The sequence below is a fragment of the Schistocerca piceifrons genome, chromosome 2, assembly GCF_021461385.2.
Source record: "Schistocerca piceifrons isolate TAMUIC-IGC-003096 chromosome 2, iqSchPice1.1, whole genome shotgun sequence".
Lineage (NCBI taxonomy): Eukaryota > Metazoa > Arthropoda > Insecta > Orthoptera > Acrididae > Schistocerca > Schistocerca piceifrons.
Window position 1 is genome coordinate 258,808,197 of NC_060139.1, and position 21,825 is coordinate 258,830,021.

The following is a 21,825-nucleotide window of genomic DNA, read 5'->3' on the forward strand; positions in this document are numbered from 1 at the left end:
GGGGTGGGTCGGAGTTATCCTGAGGAGGGAGGGGGTTGGGAGGGGGGGAGGGGGAACAATAGGTTAAGCGTCTGTCAGTCAAAAGGAAGGATCCTTTTAGCAGGACAATAGGTTAAGTTCCTGTCAATCAGAGGAGAACAATAGGTTAAGTACCTGTCAATCAAAGAAGAACAGTAGGTTTGCCCCTGAGTGCATACCTGCCCCTGATGAGGCACCCTGCACTAACAAAATGTACTGAAACATACTTAGTCCCCCTACTACCATCACTGAGGTCAGTCCTACCACTATTTCTCAGATCTGTGAACCTATCCCAACGGCATCTGTGACCAGTTCACACAGGTCACGGTGGCGACATCATCGTACTGATGAACAGTCTGGGTAATCCGACACGTCTGACAATAATTCTGCTGGCCTTTCTTTACGACATAAAAGACGGCGTAACTCCAGGCCACGCAAATTGACAAAGAATTCCATGGATCACGGCAATATAACCCGGAAGAATTATCAACAAAGAGCGATTTGCTTCCCCAGCAGGATGAATGGTCACCCCCACCTCCACGAGTAGTGCTTGCATTCAATACAGATAGTGAACGAATCGAGTTCACTGATATATTTTTCAACGAAGACGTCATACAACACATTGTAAGGCACACGGTAACGTACGCCGTTGGAAACCATAACACTAGTTTCTGTCAGTCAGGAGATGAAATGTACTGCTTTTTAGGTACATTGATTCTCATATGTTACGCGCCTTTACCTAGAAGTCGCATTATTGGGAGACCAACGAAGATACCCACAATGATTTAGTGGCCAAATCATGAGACGTAACCGGTTCGAAGAGATACACGGGTATTTTCATATCGCAGATAACAGTTTACGCGTAAGTGACAAAATGACTAAAATTTGGTAATTGTTCGACATCATGAACGAAAAATTTCTCGTGTATGCTCCAATTGAGAAAAACTTTAGTACTGACGAATCAGTGACACCCTGTTATGGACGTCATAGCTGAAAATGGCATGTTTACGGAAATCCGTTTCGGATTCAAAGCACAGGTTGCAGCAACTCGTTTAGGGTACTGTTTGCAAGTTGAATTGCGTGAGGGATGATCTCAAGCACGATTTACAGGCCTTGGAGAACATGTTGTTACCAGACTGACAAATAAAGAATGAATATCCAGACTCACAATATTCTCTGTATTGCGACAATCTCTTTACGTCCCAAGGATTACTAACTGCTTCGCAGCGAAAGAATATAACAACTACTGGAGCTGTTTGTCGGAATGGAATAGACAAATGTCCACCAGTGGAGGTCACGTTTTGTAGAAAACAAACCAGAGGATTTTATGGCTACGGGCTGGACACAAACGATGATACGAGTATATACGCCGTACGAAAAAAATTGTTCAAATGGCTCTGAGCACCATGGGAGTTAACGTCTGAGGTCATCAGTCCCCTAAACTTAGAACTACTTAAACCTAACTAACCTAAGGACTTCACATACATCCATGACCGAAGTAGGATTCGAACCTGCGACTGCAGCAGCAGCACGGTTCCAGACTGAAGCGGCTAGAACCGCTCGGCCACAACGGCAGGCTTATGGCGTACCATGGAACAACTGCGGGGTTACACTGCTGTCTAATGAATTGAGGAGTACATCGCATGTTAGAAGCACACCAATATTCAGTCGCTACTAAACAGAAAATTGCTATTGGTCAGACAAACGTTGTGCATCAGTACAACCGATTTGTAGGTTGAGTAGACAGACTAGATGCTGATATCGGAGCTTACAAGAGTCAATAAGAGGCAAAAACTGGTACATCCCAATTATGGTGAGGCTAGTAGACGTCGCAGTCAACTACACTCCTGGAAATTGAAATAAGAACACCGTGAATTCATTGTCCCAGGAAGGGGAGACTTTATTGACACATTCTTGGGGTCAGATACATCACATGATCACACTGACAGAACCACAGACACATAGGCAACAGAGCATGCACAATGTCGGCACTATTACAGTGTATATCCACCTTTCGCAGCAATGCAGGCTGCTATTCTCCCATGGAGACGATCGTAGAGATGCTGGATGTAGTCCTGTGGAACGGCTTGCCATGCCATTTCCACCTGGCGCCTCAGTTGGACCAGCGTTCGTGCTGGACGTGCAGACCGCGTGAGACGACGCTTCATCCAGTCCCAAACATGCTCAATGGGGGACAGATCCGGAGATCTTGCTGGCCAGGGTAGTTGACTTACACCTTCTACAGCACGTTGGGTGGCACGGGATACATGCGGACGTGCATTGTCCTGTTGGAACAGCAAGTTCCCTTGCCGGTCTAGGAATGGTAGAACGATGGGTTCGATGACGGTTTGGATGTACCGTGCACTATTCAGTGTCCCCTCGACGATCACCAGTGGTGTACGGCCAGTGTAGGAGATCGCTCCCCACACCATGATGCCGGGTGTTGGCCCTGTGTGCCTCGGTCGTATGCAGTCCTGATTGTGGCGCTCACCTGCACGGCGCCAAACACGCATACGACCATCATTGGCACCAAGGCAGAAGCGACTCTCATCGCTGAAGACGACACGTCTCCATTCGTCCCTCCATTCACGCCTGTCGCGACACCACTGGAGGCGGGCTGCACGATGTTGGGGCGTGAGCGGAAGACGGCCTAACGGTGTGCGGGACCGTAGCCCAGCTTCATGGAGACGGTTGCGAATGGTCCTCGCCGATACCCCAGGAGCAACAGTGTCCCTAATTTGCTGGGAAGTGGCGGTGCGGTCCCCTACGGCACTGCGTAGGATCCTACGGTCTTGGCGTGCATCCGTGCGTCGCTGCGGTCCGGTCCCAGGTCGACGGGCACGTGCACCTTCCGCCGACCACTGGCGACAACATCGATGTACTGTGGAGACCTCACGCCCCACGTGTTGAGCAATTCGGCGGTACGTCCACCCGGCCTCCCGCATGCCCACTATACGCCCTCGCTCAAAGTCCGTCAACTGCACATACGGTTCACGTCCACGCTGTCGCGGCATGCTACCAGTGTTAAAGACTGCGATGGAGCTCCGTATGCCACGGCAAACAGGCTGACACTGACGGCGGCGGTGCACAAATGCTGCGCAGCTAGCGCCATTCGACGGCCAACACCGCGGTTCCTGGTGTGTCCGCTGTGCCGTGCGTGTGATCATTGCTTGTACAGCCCTCTCGCAGTGTCCGGAGCAAGTGTGGTGGGTCTGACACACCGGTGTCAATGTGTTCTTTTTTCCATTTCCAGGAGTGTATTCTTCATTGTTTGGTAGGTTCAAAAACAATGGTTCAAATGGTTCTGAGCACTATGGGACTTAACATCTATGGTCATCAGTCCCCTAGAACTTAGAACTACTTAAACCTAACTAACCTAAGGACATCACACAACACCCAGTCATCACGAGGCAGAGAAAAGTTTGGTAGGTCACTGGGAGCGAATGAAGACACTCTGAAATTACGCCGATATGTCACAAGGTCTTTATGGCAATTCTGAAACGCAGAGTGAGCCATAGCAGCAAATGAGGACTCCTGTACTTGTTTCTGTAAGAGCCCATTTAGCTAAACATACAATTCTCACAGGTCAAACAGAAGAGGAAATAAAACTGTCAAATCGTGTCCCAGATGTAACGTGCATTTGCATGACAAATACTTTGCACAGTTTCATGCACAATGATATCATGTTTTATGTTTCTTACTTACTCGATATGATTACGTATTAGTTCATACCTTGTGTTAATATAATCTAATTTCTGTTAATAAACACTGATTACCGTAAAATACGTTTTGTATTGATTATCCCTGTCCCATAGTAGTGTACGACATATTTGCCCACGGAGTCACTGTTGGTCTACTGTAAAAACCTCTTTCCAGACCCGACAACTACGAATTACTGTTACAGTTGTTATTTGTGGTCACTAATAAATGACATCATACAACACAGTGGACAAAAGCTTCTGGGTGTATATGGGTTAGTCTGAGTATGAAGTATATCTTCAGAAAAATTTATTTTGTTTCACGTAACAGCCCGCTTAAGGTACTTTAATGTCGACCAAATTCATAGTCCTCAAAGAAAGTCACAGCTTCGTTTTTTATGTCTTCAAAATCGGCTTTTCCTTTCATCTCTCTAGGTATTGGTAATACAAAAAAGCACCGATTAATCATTTTAGCTTTTGTTAAAATTCTGATTGAAATTGTAAATGCAGAAGCCACTCTTGGCATCTACCAAATTTTTTGAGCAAATATTAACATTTGCAAATGTCAGTATTTGTCGAAGCTCCCTTTTTTTTTTTTACTTCAGTGCACTCAGTAGGCCCAGAACACTATTAGGGGTTGCGAGCATTACAATGTTGCTGTACAAACGCATCTGGTTAAATTCACTAGAAACAGGAGTCTGGTCAAAAATTTTTATTTTTATTTGATAAATCTGTCGTTGTATGCAGTCTTCTGAATCTTATTTCGAACCTTTCTGACATTTTAGACGAGAACAACACTTCACAAGCCTTTTTGATAAGAATGAAGTGACACAATTTCAGAGACTTTACTAATCCCATAGAGGTACGATTTTATGTATATAGACTGAGGCGGCGAGTGAAAATTGTACCAAGACCGGGAATCAAACCAGAGTGTCCTGCTTACTAGGCAGGGCCGTCAGCCGTTAAGCCAGCTTGGCACAGCAGTTCACACAGTTGTACAGATTACCCCGTCACGCATCCATCCTCGATCCAAATTCTCACTACCGGCACAGTATATAGTAAATTCCCTCTTACATACGAACATAACTGCCGAGGCTCTCCACGTTCTGGAATGGCACCTCAGCATCGAACGTTAATGGGGGACCCAGCCTGAAATCCAGGAGCAGGTACTTATACAAATGAAATGAGACTATATGAGAGAGTTTAATGGTCCCATACAGATATGCTTTTATGTGTATTGACTGAGCCTCGGCTATTCTGTTCATGTGTAAGGGGGAACTAAAAGAAAACTGGGGTGGTACTGAGAATCTGGATCACGGAGGGATCCGTTAAGTTGTGTGAACCGGTGTGCCAACGCACCTGCCTCGTAAACAGGAGACCCGCTTCCATTCCCAGCCTCGGTAAAAATGTTCACTCGCCCATTCAGGCTATATACATAAAAACTTTGTAAGGTTTTAGAGAAGAATGACTAATGCCTGGCAAACCTGAGTTGACTGTTTCTCCAAACGTTCTTCTGGACGGTAACTTAGACATTTCACAAATGATATGGTCGTCCGTGATGTAGTACGACCTAAAAAAAGCTAGTCAAATATTCAGTCAGATCTTGATAAGACTTCGAAGTGACGCAAAGATTGTCATCTTGCTACAGCTGTTTAGAATTGTAAAATTGAGCACTACACGAAATGAATAAAATGTAGTATCTTACGAAAACAATATGAGTGAGTTACAACTGGAATCGCTCAACTCAAACACGTTCCAGAGAGTAACAGTCTATAGGGAAATGAAATGGAACAGTCACATAGACTCACTTGTAGGTGAAGCAGGTGGCAGACTTCGGTTTATTTGTAGCGTACTAAGAAAGTAAGATCAGTCTCCGAAGGATTTGCTTACAATACGCTTGTGGATCCGTAATAGAATCCTGTCTAAGAGTGTGGGACCAACACGGAATAGCACCAACAGCGTATATTCAACGCACACAGAGAAACGCAAATGGTCTCGCTGTTGTTTGAGCCATGGGAGAGTGTCACAGAGACGCTGAAGAAACTGAACTGGCAGACGCTTGAAGATAGGCGATAACTGTGCCCAGAAATCCTAAGTACAAAGTTTCAGGAACGGGCTTTAAGTTGGAATCTAAGAATATATCACTATCTTCTAAGTGTCGATCCTGTAGGGATCACGAAGACAGATTGATTGCAGCGCACATAGGGGCATTTATGCAGTCATTTATTAAGCGTTAGACACGTGAGTGGAATGGGAACAGGAGTAAGAACTGAACCAAAGGCAATAATCAGTGAAAACGTGGCTCCAGTCGCTCTCCAAAACTTTATTTAGATCACTACCGGATTCGACTTTTTTGTTAAGCCATTCTTCTGGATATTACTTCTCCTATGTCAGTTTTATAGACTACCTGTGCATAAACATATGTAAACCTTGTTTTTTTTCATCTTCAATCATATACACGTGTAGGTCCATCGTATGTATGGTACTCTCACATTCATTTCAGAATGGCTTAACAAAAAAACCTAAACTGGTTGTGAACTAATAGAGTTCTACAGAGCCACTGAAGTGGAATTTTCATTAATTAAAGAAACAGTTGTGGAGCACATGGAGAAATTAATAATGGGAACTACACACTGCCATCAACTTAACTGTGGTTTGCAAAGTATGGATGATATAGATGCAGACTTAGGTAACACGGCAGCAAGTCCCTTGAGAACCTCATTCTGAAATACTGAATACAATTTATGTCCTGGTAAAAATACACATTACGTTAACTTTCTTAACTGAGATTCTGTTGCTTTAACAAAAACACATAAGCCATTTCCTTTTTGCAAAAAGATCACAGGAGTGTTTTTGCAGGAACTCAAATTTCATAGTAGAAGCCAATCATTGAACCTCTTTCAAGGTCGTTATCAACGTGTATTTTCAGCAGTCTTTGTTGATCATGTTGGAATTCTCTCACTGAATCGAATCCTTTTTCACAATTGCCCAGATCTCTGCATGGCGCTGAGTCATTTGCAATATCTGAATCCATCTGTCTCACAGGAAGTATTTGAGACACCATTTTGTTACAACACTGTGAAGTTGCCTAGAAAAGAAAACAATTCTAGATTATTTTATCTCACACCTGAAGACTAAGTTAACGTCTGGAAACAAATGCATATGGATGTTTCTAGTACTTGAAGTAGTACATGTGTATAATCAACTATGTGGGAGTTACAGCCTGTTCTCCTTTTTGAATTACTTACATTCTGGATTTCTAATATGGTAAAAATTTCTTATTTATAATTATTGACAAAAAATAAAAAGAAGCAAATATACAAATTTACATTGCCAAGGATAACCAAAAACCATCAAATACTAAATATAATAAAAATCTGCGAGTGTTTGACATTAGTATTCTCAAGTTCCTTTTTTTTAAAACTCTATATAGAGAATCTCCCATACAAACAAAACCATACCTAGTACAAAATCACTTGCTCTTTCTCATGAAGGAAAATAAAGAATACAGGAGGTGATCTTTAACTTTCGTTGCTCTGCCATTGTCAGTTTTCTATAATGTGATAATAGTACAAATTTCCACTTTCGATATTTGTAGATGCTGCTCTACATGTGTTCTTGTTCTGAGGCATAGCTCTAAATTTAGAACAAGAGCACTTGCAGAGTTGCATCTACAAGTCTCATAAGTAGAAATTTGAACTATTATTACGTTATAGCACATCAAAAAGTCACAGAAGAGTTTACAGCCTCCACGTATAGTGTCTAATGTGTAAATTAAAACAGAGTACATTGTCTAATGTGTAAAACCAAATTGTATACACGTAACTATGTACATATTTCAGGCCACTGATGAGGCCTTTCAAAACATAAAGATGAAACACCTTTGATATGATGAAATTCGTTTTATTCTGTTGTATATAGATGGATCTACCGTGAAAATTATCAACGTAATACGAAGCAATGATTAGAAATACATGTCGAAGTATGTATAAACTTGACCCATACTTTTTCACAGCATGTTTACATACTAATAACTTCTGAAATACTCAAATCACTTCTGTAGGTCGGAAGAAATGATAACAACCAGGGAAAGGTTAAGGCAGATATATGTATTAAATTAACACCTTCATTACACTGAGCATAAACCTATGCTTCCAAAGTGATTTGTAGCACAATTTTATCAAACATGAGAAAACTAAACAATTATTATCCCATCACACTAATAGTCTTTTTTCATGCATAAATGGAGGAACAAATAATGCCTGAAAAAGTACTGTATACTGCAATACACAACCACAGCTATAAAAACATTACTAAGGTCATTTGGACATTCAAATCAAAACTGAAGGCAAGAAAACTTTAATTTACCACAGACAGTGTACTGAAGACAAACAGCAGTCTTGTGTGTGTGTGTGTGTGTGTGTATGTGTGTGTGTGTGTGTGTGTGTGTGTGTGTGTGTGTGTCTGTGTGTGTGTGTGTGTGTGTGTGTGTGTGTGTGTGTGAGAGAGAGAGAGAGAGAGAGAGAGAGAGAGAGAGAGAGAGAGAGAGAGAGATGAGAAGGAGAGAGAGATAGAGAAGTAGGGAGGGGGGTGAGAGACAGAGGATACACACAAATACGTGTGAGTTTCAGTTCATATCTTTCCATCTGGATTGCATATTATGCAAATATAATCTAGAATCTCTGCTACCAATGTCAATCATGTAGCCATGTTCTCTCCAAAGAAATCTGTAATTTTCAAAATCCAAATCACAGAAAGAAACCACAAATATTATCAGTACAGCATGAAAATAGATACATAAGTATTTCCAATGCAAGGCACAATGATTACTTGCTTTCCAAGTGCCCCTCCATAATGTAGATAGTGCACTTAACTGGCAGATTAAAACTATGCTCGAGATCAGGGCTATATGTGCCTTTACGGAGACAATGCTGTGATAGTTGGGCCACTTAATGGTCCACCTTGGACAGCAGCAGCCAGGTTGCCTCCCCCCCTCTCCCCCCCACTTGGCCAAAAGTTACAGAGACAGTCGCATGCCTGTCGCTACCTGACTGACACTCAAAGGCCAATCCCTGTGGTTATGGGGATCAGGTGAGGCACAGTCACTGGGTCAGATTTGGAACGCACACAAATAGCATTAAAGGAAATTAAACTAATAGGGAGTCCCAATTCATCTTTCCTCATCAAAATATTAGAAGGTAAAAAATAAAGTAAATAAGCTGTTAATTTGTTTACAAGATCTTCGCAGTTTGAATGAAATTGATGTTATTTTTGTGGATGAACACCACATAAACAGAGGGATAGAAAATACGAATGTAAGTGGTTAAAAGCTGGTTACATATACATGTAAATCCAGTATGGATAAAGTAGGAGTTACCAGATCCATAAAAAGGATTATAAATACAGTTGTAGAAATAAACAAATTATATACAGATCAGGATATAAAAGCCAGTTACTTTTGGGAATATATTTGTTATTATTGTTGTTATGTATGTCCTGGACAACTTGGAAATTTTCATGAAAAAATTTGAACGATTATTGTGCGCTTTTGTCAGACAGAAGGAAGGTAATAATGTAAATTTCTTGAAGGAATGTGACAGAAAAAATGATCTAGAGATTGCTTTGGCTACTTACAATTTGGTATCAGTCATAAATCTCCCTGTCCGAGTTTCTTAAGAAGTAGAACCCTTATAGACAATGTATTCATTCATCTTGCATAAGTCATAGAGACACATACCTATCCAGTACTAAACAGGTTGTCAGTTCACGATACACCGTTGGTTGCACTATGTAACTTAGCACAATGTACAGTTTGGAAACACTATAAAAACATTGATTAATTCTAAAAATTCTGGAGTTTTACAGAAAGTTTAAAAGAATATTTATTGTGGTGAAGTATACAATGAGCTTAATGCTAGCTCTACATTCAACATATTTCTTAATGAGTTTATATCCTTTTTTTGAATGCAGTTTTCCTAAAAAGAATAATTAAACGTAACAAGAACAAGGCATTAACGAAACCTTTTATCACTACAGGTACTCGTGCAAAATAGATTGAACAGTAATGTCTCAGAAAAACTTTCTTATTATAAACAGTACTGTAACATACTAAGAAGAGTTATGAAAAACTAGTAGTATACATATCCTGCGTGATCAGATAGCAAAATCAAATCAATTTGGAATATATTTAAAAGAGAAATGGGGAAAGAAGCGACAGAATAGAACATTATTCCTGTTAAAGAGTGGGAGCATTGTAAAAGAAACTTCAAGTGTAGCAGATATTATTAATAATAACTTTTAAAAATAGATGAAAAATTTGGTGCAAATAGGTCAGAAGAGGAAGCAAAACAGTACAGTGAAGAAAAAATACAGAGGACATTCACTGAATAAATATTAATCTCAATCTCTGTCTGAAATAAGGAAGATCATTGTGACTAAAAATTAAAAGTTAATATGTGCTGGATGATATCTCTAAAAAGACAATAAAAAGTAGTGGCCCTATAATACGTAAAGTTCGTAGTCACTTATGTAATTCACCATTAATTCAGGGTGAAATATACCATTGTTAGGCCTCTCTATAAAAAGGGCGACTTCTCAGCAGATGTCAATAATTACCAACGACTGTCACTCCTTAGATCATTTTCTAAACTTTGTGAGAAGGTAATATACTTCAGGATTACCATAAACCTGTGCAGTAATGGGATACTTAACCAATTACGGTTTCGATTTCAGAACGGCCATTCTATTGCGTCAGCTATTTGTACATTTACTGAGCGCATAATAAAATTTTTAAATGATAAAATATTACCAACTGAGAGTTTCTGTTACTCATCCAAGGCATTTGATTGTGTCAGTCATAATATGATATCAGAGTAGTTGAACTTTTATAGAATGTTTAAATCAGTAAATGCCTGGTTTAGTTCTTATTTCAGAAACAGAATGCAGAAAGAAATTGTAGGCTGTTGGAATAATACAAAGAAGGATGCCACATTGTATGTGTAGGGAGAAATTACAACGGGAGTCCCACAGGGTCTGATCATTGGCCCACTTCTGTTTCTGATGATCTGCCATTCTGTTTAAATCAGAAAGCAGAATCAGTCCTGTCTGCAGATGATTCAAGCAATATTGTGGAGCCAAGCAAAGAAGCATCAACGAGGAAATTATAATTAACTATTAACAACAATTAATGATAATTTTGTTGAATTTACTGAACGAGTTTAGGCAGAAGAGCTATCCTTAAACATTGGAAAGCACAGTTCACCCATTTCTACATAGTCAAAATCATTCCACTTCCTATTAACTTAGTAAACCAACAAGAAATTACAAAAAGGGTAGAAAATTGTAAGCTCTTAGGCTTGCAAATTTATGAAATCTGAAAAACCATGAAGTGATCTGCTAAAACGTATAGGTTTGGCTACTTTCGCCACAAGAATAATTGCCAGCTTTGGGGATATGGAAGTCAGTAAGTTAACATATTTTGCCCACCTGTATTTTCATTGACGTCTTATGGGATACTATCCACTAATTGCTTAGGCAAAAAGTATTCATTGCACAAAAGAATTATGTGTGAATTTCCCAAACGTATATGATGTAGGTATCTCTTTAAGCAGCTGGGAACATTGACCATAGCCACGCTGTACATTTATTCACTTGTGAACTTCGTTATCCACAATCTATCTCACTCTCAGATAAACAGAGTTCTTCACACACCAGAAGGGAAAATCATCTGCATTACCCTTTAATGAAACTAACTTTGACACGGAAATATTCAGCTACAAAATGCTATGACAGAAAACCGAAGTAAATAAAATGCCTGAGAGAGAGCTGAAGTGTTTTCAAACGTGAACTGAAACTGTTTTGCCGAAATAAATCTATCTGTCGCATAGAGGAATTACTGAGTATAACTAATCAGTCATTTTTAAAAGAAAAAGACCTGGAAATTGGCACAGGAGGTGTTAGGGGTATAGACACAGATGTAGTGATCGTTGGTACCTTAATACAGAATATAGCCATCATTGGTGTCTTATATGGAACCTCTTTATGCTCAAGAATTACGACGTTTTTGGAAAATGAAAATCTCCTCTTTAAAAATCAGCATGGATTCTGCAAACAGAGATCTTGGAAAACTCAGATCGCTCTGTTCCTCCATGAGATCTACAGGCTCAAAATGGCTCTGAGTACTATGGGACTTAACTTCTGAGGTCATCAGTCCCTCAGAACTTAGAACTACTTAAACCTAACTAACCTAAGGACATCACACACATCCATGCCCGAGGCAGGATTCGACCGTAGCGGTCGCGCGGCTCCAGACTGTAGCGCCTATAACCGCTCGGTCACTCCGGCCGGCGAGATCTACAGCGCCGTAGACAATGAGGCTCAGGTTGATACCATGTTCCTTGACTTCAGGAAGGCATTTGACACCGTCCCATTTAGTGCAAAAAAAAAGGACCTTACCGAGTATCAGAGGAGATACAATTCAACACGTCGCTATTAACAGAACAAAATCCACAGATGTAAAAGTAATTTCGGGAGTATCCCAAGGAAGTGTCATAGGACCGTTACTGTTTACAGTAGCCTACATATAAATGATATAATATAAAGCGTCGGATCTTCTTTAAAACTGTCCGCAGATGATGCGGTTATCTATAACAAAGTACTAGTAGCAACGCTAGAAGATGGTAAGGATTTGTAAAATGACCTCGAGAGAATTGATAAATGGTGCAGCCTCTGGGAGTTGACCCGGAACGTAAATAGCAGTCATATACTGCGCGCTCATAGGAAAAGAAATCCACTGCAGTACAGCAACACTAGTGATGACAAACCACTGTAAACAAACAGTATCTGCCTTAAAACATCTAGGAGTTAATATCCAGAGCGACCTCTAAGTGGAATGATCGCAGAAAACAAGTATTTGGAAAAGCAGGTGTCAGACTGAGATTCATAGGAAGAATCTTAAGAAAATGTGACTCATCCACGAAGGGAGCGCCTTATAAGGCACTTGTTCGACGGATTCTTGTTCGTCTATCTGGGATCCCTGTCAGGTAGGACTGATAGAAGACATAGAGAAGATCCAACGAGGAGCGGTGCGTTTCGTCACGGGATCGTTCAGTCGGTGCGAGAGCGTTGCGGAGATGCTCAACAAACTCCAGTAGTAGCCGTTAAAAGAGAAGCGTCGGGCATGATGGAGAGATTTACTACTGAAATTTCGAGACAGCACTTTCCGCGAAGAGTCAGACAACATATTACTTCCGACTGCATACGTCTCTCGTAATGACCACGAGGAGAGAATCCGAGAAATTAGAAAAGATACAGAGGCCTACCGAAAATCATTCTTCCGAGGTTGGAGGACTCAGTTAGTGGTACAAAAAGTACCCTCCATCACACAGTATTAGTGGTTTGCGGAGTTTAACGAAGATGTAGAATACGTATCCACTTCAGTGTGTCAGTTGTTCTTCTTCTGCATCTAATATCCTTCCACAGACACATCACATAATTTACTACCTGCTGTTTTCTGCACCGCATAGTGTGCTACGCCTGTCAGTATAGACTGTCCGTTATGCGTCCATGTATCCACACTTCAACACCTGACCAACGGCCAATGGGAAAATACAAATAATGGCTCGACTGTGCCACACGTACATGGAGTTACGAAGTAATCTAAAAACATACTGCTCTTAATACCTACACTACTGGCCATTAAAATTACTACACCAAGAAGAAATGCAGATGATAAACGGGTATTCATTGAACAAATATATTATATTAGAACTGACATGTGATTACATTTTAACGCAATTTGGGTGCATAGATCCTGAGAAATCAGTACCCACAACAACCACCTCTGGCCGTAATAACGGCCTTGATACGCCTGGCCATCGAGTCAAACAGAGCCTGGATGGCGTGTACAGGTACAGTTCCACATGCAGCTCCAACACGATACCACAGTTCATCAGGAGTAGTGACTGGCGTATTATGACGAGCCAGTTGCTCGGCCACCATTGACCAGACGTTTTCAATTGGTGAGAGATTTGGAGAATGTGCTGGCCAGGGCAGCAGTCGAACATTTTTTGTATCCATAAAGGCCCGTACAGGACTTGCAACGTGCGGTCGTGCATTATCCTGCTGAAATGTAGGATTTCGCAGGGATCGAATGAAGGGTAGAGCCACGGGTCGTAATACATCTGAAATGTAACGTCCACTGTTCAAAGTGCCGTCAATGCGAACAAGAGGTGACCGAGACGTGTAACTAACGGAACACTATACCATCACTCCGGGTGATATGCCAGTAAGGCGATGACGAATACACGCTCCCATTGTGCATTCACCGCGATGTTACCAAACACGGATGCGACTATCACGATCCTGTAAACAGAACCTGGATTCATCCGAAAAAATGACGTTTTGCCATTCGTGCACCCTGGTTCGTCGTTGAGTACACCGTCGCAGGCGCTCCTATCTGTGATGCAGCGTCAAGGGTAACTGTAGCTATGGTCTCCGAGCTGATACTCCATGCTGCTGCAAACATCGTCTAACTGTTCGTGCAGATGGTTGTTCTCTTGCAAACGTCCCCATCTGTTGACTCGGGGATCGGGACGTGGCTGCACGATCCGTTACATCCATGCGGATAAGATGCCTGTTATGTCGACTGCTAGCGATACGAGGCCGTTGAGATCCAGCACGGCGTTCCGTATTACCCTCCTGAAGCCACCGATTCCATATTCTGCTAACAGTCATTGGATCTCGACTAACGCGAGTAGCAATGTCGCGATACGATAAACCGCAATCGCGATAGGCTACAATCCGACCTCTATCAAAGTCGAAAACGTGATGATACGCATTTCTCCTCCTTACACGAGGCATCACAACAACGATTCACCAGGACGCCGGTCAACTGCTGTTTGTGTATGAGAAATCGGTTGGAAAATTTCCTCATGTCAGCACGTTGTAGGTGCCGCCACCGGCGCCAACCGTGTGTGATTGCTCTGAAAAGCTAATGATTTGCATATCACAGCATCTTCTTCCTGTCGGTTAAATTTTGCTTCTGTAGCAAGTCATCTTCGTGGTGTAGCAATATTAATGGCCAGTAGTGTATATTTATTAGTCTGCAAATGAAATAAATACTGACATAAGATTTTTCAGTACACTGTCCTCATTCAAGAATAGAAGTATCTCCACCTATACCCCTAACAACAGGTAAAAAAATTAATCTTTATTTTAGTTCTGTATTAGCTTTCCGTGTGTGTTTCGTTGACTCGTTCCACATCATAACGCTTATAGCCCACTAGTAGCCGACTGACGGACGGCATTTTACTCACTGTGACCCTGGTGCGCGCGCCGCGCCCTGCCAGATCCTTCCGCAGCCCCTCGGCCAGGCAGCGGACGCCGTGCTTGGTAGCCACTGACAGCGCCCCCTCAGACGTCTCGGGTAGTCTCTGGGCCAGCGCGCTGCGGACCGTAAATACGCACAGAGTCACTGACGGAATTACATTAGTGTCCGAGATTAGAGTTTATTTCCTGAACAGATTGACAGATGAGTTACTGTACTCACTGACGGAATTATATTAGTGTCCGAAATTAGAGTTTATTTCCTGAACAGATTGACAGATGAGTTACTGTACTAGGCAATAACAAAACATTCGGCCTACAACAGCGTCCACAGTATGTAAACGCACAGCCATATCGATATCTACTGCTCATATCAGTGCAGTGGACTCTCTGGAAGCGCCTTAGGAGTTACAGTTGAAAGAGCAGTGTTTGTTGAGACGTGAACTTCAAAGTCGTTTCAAAAGGGTCGCAGTCATGCTGAAGGACAACACAGGGTGATTCCGTGATGATGTCACAAACTACTAGGGGTGTAGAGGAGGCGGAATTCTATCAATTTTGCCGGCCGGAGTGGCCGTGCGGTTCTGGGCGATACAGTCTGGAGCCGAGCGACCGCTACGGTCGCAGGTTCGAATCCTGCCTCGGGCATGGATGTGTGTGATGTCCTTAGGTTAGTTAGGTTTCAGTAGTTCTAAGTTCTAGGCGACTGATGACCTAAGAAGTTAAGTCGCATAGTGCTCAGAGCCATTTCTATCAATTTCAGGTAACGGACTCAGGTCCAAAAACGACTGAATCGAAAGTTAAAAGTGAAAATCGTTCTGATACTTCTGACACTGTGACTCTTCTATTGCAAGCTCTTTGCTTTCCATAGTTTGGGCGGAGGAAGTGTGTACCAAAACCGGAAAAAAGTCTAGTAAACACGAGCTCTGAAACGCATACCTTGAGGCATATGAGCAGTTGTTCATCATCGTCCCTATGGAAATTCCTCTTCTACTGAACAAATGCCTTTATCTCTTAAGGCATGTGTTGTTGAGCCAATTTTAAGCAGACTTCTTTTCTTGTTTTCGTCCGTACTACGTCCTAGAAAAACGTGAAAACCAAATAGCTTGCTGTAGAAGATATGTTTTTCAGAGAATCGAAGATGAACAGTCCGCAGCTCGTGGTCGTGCGGTAGCGTACTCGCTTCCCATGTCCGGGTTCCCGGGTTCGATTCCCGGCGGGGTCAGGAATTTTCTCTGCCTCGTGATGACTGGGTGTTGTGTGATGTCCTTAGGTTAGTTAGGTTTGAGTAGTTCTAAGTTTTAGAGGACTGATGACCATAGGTGTTAAGTCCCATAGTGCTCAGAGCCATTTGAACCATTTTTGAAGATGAACAAGTGCTCGTATCTCGGAAGACAGTCATTCCGAGAGCCTATGTTTACTGAACATTTTTCCTTGTTTTGGTCCGTACTACCTTCCTGAAAGTTGCCTGCCCCATAATCTTACCAGCAACAGTACCGGTACATGTGTTCCACTGTCGCAGGTATCAGAACCATTTTCGTTTTTAGCTTTCGTCTCCATCGTTTCCGGACGAGGGTCTCTTATCTTAAATTGATACATTTATCCTTTTCCATCACCCTTGGAAGTTTGTAGCATCATCACGGAATGACCCCATATATCGAGGGCTGGGATACGTGTGTTCGCCGGCCAGTGTGGCCACGCGGTTAAAGGCGCTTCAGTCTGGAACCGTGCGACCGCTACGGTCGCAGGTTCGAATCCTGCCTAGGGCATGGATGTGTGTGATGTCCTTAGGTTAGTTAGGTTTAAGTAGTTCTAAGTTCTAGGGGACTGATGACCTCAGATGTTAAGTCCAATAGTGCTCAGAGCCATTTGATAAGTGTGTTCACCTTGTTGACGACAACAACGTTATACTCACATAATGAAAACAAAGAATATGCAGAATGAAATTTTCACTTTGCAGCAGAGTGTGCGCTGATATGAAACATCCTGACAGTTTAAAACTGTGTGCCGGACCGAGACTCGAACTCGGCACATTTGCCTTCGGCAGGCGAGCGCCCTATCGACTAAGCTGGTCAAGCACGACTCAAAACCCGTTCTCGCAGCTTTACTTCCACCAGCATCTCGTCTCCTACCTTGGACGTAAAGCTGTGAGGACGCGTTCTGAGTCGTGACGCGTTCTGAGTCGTGCTTGGGTAGCTCGGCAGGTAGAGCACTTTCCCGCGAAAGGCAAAGGTCCAGAGTTGGAATCTCGGTCTGGCATACAGTTTTAATCTGCCAGGAAGTTTCAAAGAATATGTAACTTAGCATAACGAGGTAAAACAGCACTGCAGCATTAAGCAAAGGGCGAATACTGATTACCAGTTAATATGGAATGGCTATGGGAGTCTTTTCTGCGCATCGAAGATAGAAATCAAAGACACAGCTTTTAAACTGCAGACAAGGACCAAAAGAATAATAAGTAGTGGTTTGCCAACTGCGAAGAAAATTTTAAAAACCTTTGTGATGGACTAAGTGAGTACATGTACTATTTTGTGGTGCATAGCAGACGATCAATTCCAAATACAAAATTATCTCTAGAGAATTTCTGTATGGTGCGAAAAGTGGCAATTGGCACTAAACAAAGAAAAGTGCGAGGTCATCCACATGGGTATTAAAAGAAATCCGATAAATTTTGGGTATACGATAAATCGCACAAATCTAAGGGCAGTCAATACGACTAAATACTTAGGAATTACAATTACGAGCAACTTGCATTGGAAAGACCACATAGATAATATTGTGGGGAAGGCGAAACAAAGACTGCGCTTTGTTGGCAGAACACTTAGAAGATGCGACAAACCCACTAAAGAGACAGCCTACATTACACTTGTCCGTCCTCTGCTGGAATATTGCTGCGCGGTATGGGATCCTTACCAGTAGGATTGACGGAGGACATCGAGAAAGTGCAAAGAAGAGTAGCTCGTTCCGTGTTATCGCGCAATAGGGGTGAGAGTGTCACTGATATGATTCGCGAGTTGGGGTGGCAGTCACTGAAACAAAGGCGGTTTTCTTTGCGGCGAGATCTATTTACGAAATTTCAATCACCAACTTTCTCTTACGAATGCGAAACTATTTTGTTGACACCCACCTACGTAGGAAGATAATCGTCGTAATAAAATAAGAGAAATCAGAGCTCGAACGGAAAGATTTATGTGTTCCTTTTCCCCACGCGCCATTCGAGAGTGGAATGGAAGGAGGTGGAGGGAAGTGTCCGATTCCAGATGATATTGTGTTTAGTGGTATTTGGGGAGTTTTGTGATGCCGGTTTTTTTCGTCGTTTTGTGTGGTTTTGTATGGGGGTGTGTGTCTAAATTTGTTTATATTTAGTTTGCCCCCCACCCAAAAACACCCCATTTCCCCGCGCTTGTCTCGTTAGTGTCATTAGGCTTTATGTGGAAAGTACGTGTGTTTGTTTTTCGATGTATTTTCGTCCTCATAATGTGTACGTACCGACTTTATACGCGCATGTTGGAATCGTGGTTTATGGTCGTTTCCGCCATATTTGTGACTTAATGGGTCAAAGCAGACGGGCGGAATCGGACGCTTGCGTATTTTCGACAAAATAGGAATGTAAATATTATAATGTGTTTTTTTTTCTGATTACTGCATAAGTATCCACAAATTAACACCGTAACTCAGAAGTTTCTACTAAAAGGCTGTATCCACATGAAAGCTGACAGTGTTCATGCGTTGATAGAGAGGAAGCGGAAGAAATTGAATAATATGAGCGTTTTAACACCCTGGGACTGGCAACAATTCGTAAGACACACTTCTAGCAAGTACATTGTTCATAAAATAAGAGAAATCAGAGCTCGAACGGAAAGATTTAGGTGGCTACCTTTCTCCCCACATGCCATTCGAGAGTGGAATGGAAGTAGTATGAAAATGGTTCTATGAACCCTCTGCCAGGCACTTAAGTGTGAATTGCAGAATAACCATGTCGATGTAGATGGTAGAGAAGCAGTATGAAAATGGTTCGATGAACCCTCTGCCAGGCTCTTAAGTGTGAATTGCAGAGTAATCATGCAGATGTAGATGTAGAAACATTAATGACGATTTTATGGAGCAAAATACAGTTTGGACTTACATTTACTAAGGAAAAACAACCAAAAAACTCAAAACGGCATTTTCTATCAGGGAATAAAAGTATATAATAAATTTACGAAGGATATGGAAAAGATTAATAAGATACATCTGTTACAAAGTCAGGAAAAACATTCTTCATGAGTAATGCGTACTACAACGTTGAAGACTACTTAGAGACATCAGAGTATTGGTTAACAATGAAAGGGAACAACAACACCCTGTCACATTACAGTACATGATCACATTGTAACGATTTTAGAAAGTAACCGTGTCCCAAGATCTATAGTACGTGATAGTAATGTCTTCTCATTCTCTTGAGCCCAACGTTTCACCACGTCATCCTGACGGTTTTTCAAAAATTGTTCAAATGGCTCTGAGCACTATGGGACTTAACATCTGAGGTCATCAGTCCCCTAGAACTTGTTGTTGTTGTTGTGGTCTTCAGTCCTGAGACTGGTTTGATGCAGCTCTCCATGCTACTCTATCCTGTGCAAGCTTCTTCATCTCCCAGTACCTGCTGCAACCTACATCCTTCTGAATCTGCTTAGAGTATTCATCTCTTGGTCTCCCTCTACGATTTTTACCCTCCACGGTGCCCTCCAATGCTAAATTTGTGATCCCTCGATGCCTCAAAACATGTCCTACCAACCGATCCCTTCTTCTAGTCAAGTTGTGCCACAAACTCCTCTTCTCCCCAATCCTACTCAATACCTCCTCATTAGTTACGTGATCTACCCACCTTATCTTCAGCATTCTTCTGTAGCACCACATTTCGAAAGCTTCTATTCTCTTCCTGTCCAAACTACTTATCGTCCATGTTTCACTTCCATACATGGCTACGCTCCATACAAATACTTTCAGAAACGACTTCCTGACACTTAAATCTATACTCGATGTTAACAAGTTTCTCTTCTTGAGAAACGCTTTCCTTGCCATTGCCAGTCTACATTTTATATCCTCTCTGCTTCGACCATCATCGGTTATTTTACTCCCTAAATAGCAAAACTCCTTTACTACTCTAAGTGTCTCATTTCCTAATCTAATTCCCTCAGCATCACCCGACTTAATTTGACTACATTCCATTATCCTCGTTTTGCTTTTGTTGATGTTCATCTTATATCCTCCTTTCAAGACACTGTACATTCCGTTCAACTGCTCTTCCAAGTCCTTTGCTGTCTCTGACAGAATTACAATGTCATCGGCGAACCTCAAAGTTTTTACTTCTTCTCCATGAATTTTAATACCTATTCCGAATTTTTCTTTTGTTTCCGTTACTGCTTGCTCAATATACAGATTGAATAACATCGGGGAAAGGCTACAACCCTGTCTCACTCCTTTCCCAACCACTGCTTCCCTTTCATTCCCCTAGAACTTAGAACTACTTAAACCTAACTAACCTAATGACATCACACACATCCATGTCCGAGGCAGATTCGAACCTACGACCGTAGCGGTCGCGCGGTTCCAGACTGAAGCGCCTAGAACCGCTCGGCCACAACGCCCGGCGGAGCAGTTCCAGGGCACAAGACACGGGCAGGTGACGGAAGGTACATTGCGGCTACAGCATCAATTCGCGGAGTTGCTCTATCTTCGCCCTGCTCACAGTACCTTGAAGATTATGGTAAGCGTCGCTTACAGCTCCGGCATATTAGGGCAGGTGAGAGTATTGTAGTACAACTGCAAGATTACCATCACAGGGTCAGTATTCGTCAGTGTTTCCTCAGATCTTTAGCATTCTTGGGCGTTAGTTTCATAAGAACATTGTGATCGTCACGAACAGCTAGCTACTGCACCTATTTCACAGAATTAGACGCCGCGCTGGTTTCCGCGCGCCAGAGGAGCCTTGCTGGGGTTCATGCGTTTCCCCCCCGTCGGAGGTTCGAGTCCTCCCTCGGGCGTGGGAGCGTGTGTGTTGTCCTTAGCGTAAGTTAGATTAAGTAGTGTGTAAGCCTAGGGACCGATGACCTCAGCAGTTTCGTCCCATAGGAACTCACCACCCCGAGCGGTTCTAGGCGCTTCAGTCTGGAACCGCGCGACCGCTACGGTCGCAGGTTCGAATCCTGCCTCGGGCATGGATGTGTGTGATGTCATTAGGTTAGTTTGGTTTAAGTAGTTCTAAGTTCTAGGGGACTGATGACCTCAGATGTTAAGTCCCATAGTGCTCAGAGCCGTTTGAACCATTTTTTTGAACTCACCACCACAGAATTAGATCCGAGATTTTACGCAACTCCATCTCTTTCAGTAACTTTACCAACTCAGAGCTATCGTTTGCAGTAATCACAGTAAGGTATACCTTTCTAGAGTTGTTGTCTACATAATCGTATTTTGTTGCATTATTATCCATGTTTCTTTTTCAACAAATCATAGTGTTTGTTGAAATCTTGAGTGCACTATCACAACCATGTCCTTTAAATGATAAGTATTTTTCAATTCCCCCCTTCAGATTCAGTGCTCGGGCCGATAAATTCAAGAGTTGGTAATTCTGTTGCGTACACTAAATTCAGTACTGAATCTCTAGCGTGTCCCTGATTCATGATTAATTTCAGATACATTCAGATCTCACATTCTCAGACACCTGGAGTTTTGCAAAATAATGGTGTTGGTAGTTGGTGGCCGATTGCTTTCTTGACGCCACTGCATCCCCTCGGGTTGGAGTTCGTGC

The 21,825-nt window shown here is 42.3% G+C and overlaps 1 protein-coding gene across 1 annotated transcript in view; it reads right to left on the reverse strand.

The window, feature by feature from the left end:
• The window catches only part of LOC124777419 (farnesol dehydrogenase-like), a 102,298-nt gene that overhangs the window by 52,444 nt on the left and 28,029 nt on the right, over positions 1–21,825 (reverse strand). The window contains exon 4 of the mRNA XM_047252815.1: positions 15,032–15,161. Coding sequence (XP_047108771.1) covers positions 15,032–15,161 — 130 coding nt within the window. The remainder of the gene's footprint in view (positions 1–15,031; positions 15,162–21,825) is intronic.